The sequence below is a fragment of the Magnolia sinica genome, chromosome 13 (assembly GCF_029962835.1).
Source record: "Magnolia sinica isolate HGM2019 chromosome 13, MsV1, whole genome shotgun sequence".
Taxonomy (NCBI): Eukaryota; Viridiplantae; Streptophyta; class Magnoliopsida; order Magnoliales; family Magnoliaceae; genus Magnolia; species Magnolia sinica.
In genome coordinates, this window is record NC_080585.1 from 7971399 (window position 1) to 7976766 (window position 5368).

General features: G+C 41.2%; 1 protein-coding gene across 1 annotated transcript; it reads right to left on the reverse strand.

The window, feature by feature from the left end:
* Nucleotides 1–1556: 1556 nt before the first annotated feature.
* Nucleotides 1557–5087, reverse strand: LOC131222663 (G-type lectin S-receptor-like serine/threonine-protein kinase SD3-1). The gene has a single exon (XM_058217818.1). It carries the CDS (start codon nt 4668–4670, stop codon nt 1998–2000), a length of 2673 nt encoding a protein of 890 aa, XP_058073801.1. The 5' UTR covers nt 4671–5087; the 3' UTR covers nt 1557–1997.
* Nucleotides 5088–5368: the final 281 nt, after the last annotated feature.

The following is a 5368-nucleotide window of genomic DNA, read 5'->3' on the forward strand; positions in this document are numbered from 1 at the left end:
CTCAAGAAAAAAGAAAATCTTTTAGAGGTGATTTAAAAATAGAAATTGGTAATTGCTGCCGTTATTACAATTGAGCAAATGGTGGAAGATTTTAGTGGAAAGGAATCAATTTATACAAAGAGTGATTGAAAGGGAAGGATTTAACCGAGTTGGAGAGTAATATTAATCTGCTATTTGATTACCTATATACATAATTACTTATGCATTTAAAAATCTTAATCATTTTAATTAATGTTTTTAAATTCCACTTTATTTAAATTATAATATATAAGCACACATATGCATATATAGTCATTTTTTACTGCGTTTTCTTAAATCGGAACTATATTAAAGTTGAACTCTTCATTCTCCATATTTTTTCATTTTGGACCAATAAAACCCAAACATTTCCAGTACTACTTTTTTTTACCTCAGGCATTTGACCAAGTACGGTTATTTAAGCCTTGAAAATGATCAAAGAGTCTCCTTGGAATGTTTAATTTAATAAAAATATTTTACTCAAAATTATTATATTTAATTAAGGCTGTGTTTGGTAGATGCCTAAAATTGTTGTTGATGTCTCAAATCTTTCAGCAACATGGTTTGTTGATGTCAACGGCTGACGTTGGATGCCATCGGCAGTTGTTGAATGACAAACAGGCATTGTAGGGGCCAGCAGATCAAACTGCATGTTTGTTATGGTTCAGCACCCTACTACTGCTTGACATCTTTGTGCATAGGCTCCTCAATCTAGTGGCATGTTTGGATGCTCAAACAGGCCATCAAAATGCATTTCAGTGATAGAGGTTTGCTAATCCCGCATGCGTATGCAAGGCAGCACATCCACATGCACCAACATGGCATGTTGCGTGGGATCCGAACCATCCATAAATTGGGCTCCAGTAACTCTCCATATCAATAGAAAAAAAGGCACAAGATTGGTGGCTATGATGATCTCCCAGTACGTGAGACTTTTGGGGCCTGGTCTATCCAAGCCCGACAGACCGATTGTATTCATCTAGATGAGAATGTCAGATAAATAGTCGTTTGGCATCGACGATAGAAATAATTCAAATGAACTTAGAAGATGCAGTCTTTAGTAGCAACCGTTTGGTGTATTTCAAGAAACACCATTAACGGAAAAACACCGATATTTTCATTTCCTTTTCAGTGAGAGAAACAGTTTCCACTGATGCATCGTTTTGTGGAATCTGCATTCGCAAGAATATATTCTTATAGCAACATTTATAGTTTTGAAATCTTCTAATGAGAAAGCAAAGGATTGTAATAATAGCAAAAAGGAAGACTATCACATTCATACCAAATCAGACTACCATCACTCTGCAAAACCAATTGGGTTCGATTCAAGGTTTTTAAGAAAAGTCAATAGGGCGTTTGGTTGCACAAATATCAGGAAATTTCATGATATCAACCAGAATGAAGTACTTTATTTTGTTAAGTAAATCATAACAATGATTAGCTGTGATTGGATTAAGCAAACGTGAAGCCAAAATCATCAAAGTTATAAGCCTAAAGGTTTATGCCACATGCAAATCTGCCAAAAATAGGATTGCAAATGGCCCAAATCTGCTTCGTTGTATTAATTTCGATGTCAAAATCACGTACCATATAAGAGATCCACAGATCTTTCAGGGTTCGATGGTTACAAAATTCCAAAGTCCCATCTCAACCCCAGAGTGCATTTGGCACTGTAAGATCGATACAGATCCAGGACTAGATCCTGATACTGTTACATCTCAGTGTCAATTGTCAACACATCGAAAGAGCAGTGGGTCTTAAATTTCAGTCATTTTGGTAATTTCAGTGTTACACAGATGCTCCAAAATGGGTCTGCTAGCCATGTCAAATACTTCAATTTTAAGTGGAAAAAAGAAAAAGAAGCCTGCATTGAAGTATGTGACATAGATATCAAAACCAATTTTGAAACATCTGATCGACATACCTCCAGAATTGGCATTTGAATGCCCATCTGCCCATGGGGCAAATCCGTCTTTGAATCACGAAGCTGCCTCAATAACATCCAGGTCTCCCTCAGCTGTCTGATTTTCTTTGGACATGAAAGCAGTGCTTGCCGGAGGTGTATCTACTTGAAGAGCACCTTCCAAAACCTTAACCACTTCACCAATGGAAGGTCTAAGGAACGGTTGGTCTTGCATACACCACAAAGCTATCCGAACCATTCTTTCAACACTGTCCCACTCCACTCCCCCCTCCAATCGGTCGTCAATGACTTCGCTCAATTTCTCATCCCTACACATGTTGTAAACCAGGAGATGCAGATCAGCATCCCTCTTGCCTGTAACAATCTGTAGCAGCATCTCCCCAAACATGTACACATCTCTTTCGGGTAGAGTCTCCGACGATGAAGCGGCTTCTTTTTGCAATAAGCAATGTAGACCGAAATCAGTCACTTTCGCGACCAATTGCTCATCGAGCAAAATGTTCTCGAGCTTCAGATTCCCATGAGCAATGCATTGTTGACACTCCAGATGTAGATAAGCAATTGCCCGCGCTACCCCAATGGCAATATCGAGCCGCTGCTGCCAGCTGCCTTGATTTCTATCCCGCCCAATGTTGAGTAGCCACTGATCAAGTGAGCCATTGTTTATGTATTCGTAAAGCAGAGTCGTGTGTTTCAGCTCGAAACAGAAGCCCTTCAAAGCAACAAGATTTCTGTGGTGAGTACTACCCAAGGTAGAAACCGCCATTCGGAAGTCCTTCTCGGATGCTACCACATTCTTCAGAACCTTAGCAACCACTGCAACCTGGTTTGGTAGGATGCCTTTAAAAACAGTTGGCCCAATTTGGACTGTGAAATTTTTCATCAGCTCTTTCACTTCTTCGAATGATAATCTAATAAGCGCACTGTAATGACGATTCAACAAAGCATCTTTCTGGAATGGGACTCTCTTCCGACCCTTAATTTGCCTTCTCCGATAGATAAACCAGAATACAAACATCTCAATTGTAAGGAAAACCGATGCAGTTAGCAAAAACAGCACACCAATAGCAAGTATGAGACCCTTGTGGTAATCTACCTGCGGAGTGGATCGTGGTTTTGATAATTGCATCGATGATTGGTGGTTGTGTAAATCGGTTTCCTGAGTAGACACTGCCTGAGGAACCAGACATACTTTCAAGAAGGAAGTTGCAGAAACAGATGCATATCGGTATCCGCTGATGAAGCCGGTTCTTTTTATGGTACAAAGGCCTGAACCATCATTTCTTGCAGTTGCAGCGTAGCAAGAACTGTCATTCAAACAGTAGTCTCTGCAAGCTTCCACACTCAGCATTGTATCGACGTCGTGAGGAGGATAAAGCCCATAAAGAACGGTCTGTTTCAGCACGAACATGCTTATGCCCATCTTGCAGTTGCTCAAATCAGTCATCTTCTTGCAACCATAAGAACCAATCTCCACTCCAGGTGCTGCGCCCAAGCTTAACGAATCCGGAACCAGGCAATTGCAAACCGGCCCTGTCGAATTGTACCCACAAATGCTATACAAACCGCAAGAACCAAAGACATTGCATTGGTTTTCGACAGCTTGCCATACTACCTTCCATGCCTGAAGAGCATCATCCCATGAATAAATTCGAAGGTTCCCATCAGCATCTATACGCAGATGTCGGAAAACCACAGATGGGTCTTTAACGTCCTTACTCGACCGATGCCAAACAATGCTACCGTTCGCATCAAACAGCCCAAGAACCCCGTTCGACTCGACTCTTGCTTCAGCAGCAGAAACAGCAGGCCCCAAACCGCTACTCCAGTAGGTAACATTGTTATCCCACACGAGCGCAAGATCGCCCGAGTCCCGAATCACAAAGCTATAGTAACCAGCAATGGAGTTTGCTGAAGGGGCTTGGAGGGTTTGAGGGAAGTGTAAGGACTGGCCAGGAAGGAGAGTATCTGTTGGGCTGTGGAAGCTCTCCCAAACCACTTTCTGCCCAAAACCTCTTAAAATCAGATTCCCATTGTTCAAAAGGTTAGCTTCTTGAACTCCCAAACTAGCAGTATTGCTACTCCAAACAAGCAAGCCAGTCGGATTTTCAAACAAGAGCAAGCTCCCATCCCTGGAGAGCTGAAAAGTAGAGTTTTCTGAGACTCTAATACCCCCACCAACAGTCCAAACAGGCGGCATCTCTGCCACACCTCTGCCTTTGAAATTGTACCAAATCCCCACAACAAAGCCATCACCTTTCTGGAAATCAGGCAAGAAACCAAATGCAAAAACACCATTTTCAGACACCCAATGCCTTGCTTCATACCCAGAAACCTCAAACCCCAAAGGAACTGAAACCATTGAGAAATCCTCACAAGACCCAAAAACAAAAGACCCCCAAACAAGCATTAGAGCTAAAACAGGCCCATACCCATCTACTGAAACCTCAAAGGAGTGGTCTTCCAAGCACTTACCCTTGAAATGCTTGGTGGGTTTTCTTGGTTTGAGCTGATCCCTCCAAATTCCACCCATTCCAGCTGAAAATCTCATGGAATCCATTTCCACGGTAGTGAAATGAAAAGAAAGAGGATATAAAGGGGATGTTTTGGAGAGAGAATAACAGTAGATTTTGAGGGGTTGGATTTGAATCTTTTGGGAATTGGGTTGATGCAAGGACGAGACAAGCAAATCAAAATTCAAATATTGTTTGAGAGAATGAGAGCCCATTCCAAGGAGAGAGACAGTGGTCCTGATTTTCTTCCACTAACTGCACTTTTCTCTTCGATTTTTTTTTTTTTTTTTTTGTATGATATATTTAGTTACTCTTGGATAAGCAGCCGACAAAAACTCCTGTTGGATACTGGGATTTGTCAGGTGGGAATTGCATGAGTACCTTGTTATTATCAATCTGTGGGAAAATGGTATTTTCTCCCCTTAAAATTGATAGTTCCACCCGGTAGGGATAATTTGGGTATGAAAATATTTTCTCCGTGGTGCTTTTTGCTGGGGTTGGAACCTGAAATTGGGTTGGTCTTGCTGGGCCCTGTACAAGCCCATACAGCTTTGGACTTAGTTTCCTGAAGTGCTGCATTGTGGGCCCAGCTTGAGTTTTTGGGCCTTCTATCGATAACGAGATCCAAACCTTTGATATAATAACCCCACTGTGGTAGGGCCATGCACCAAAAATATTCCGGATGGAAAAATCCTTTCCATCAACTCTTGGCTCTTAAATATCAGTTCCATGAGAAAAGCATTGATACTCTGGCAGAAGATAGTGGATGATATTCAGGCACTTCAAAAAATATGGATATATGGTGTACAATTAATTCAAATTAAACCGTCCAAATTACCTAGACCTATAGGTGTATCAGGACCCAGAAATTAATTGGACAGAGAAAGAATATCCAATGATCTTATTTCAATAA

What these genes read in the sequence shown, in the direction of transcription:
- LOC131222663 (XM_058217818.1), bottom strand. Translation starts at nt 4,670, where the DNA reads ATGGGCTCTCATTCTCTCAAACAATATTTGAATTTTGATTTGCTTGTC.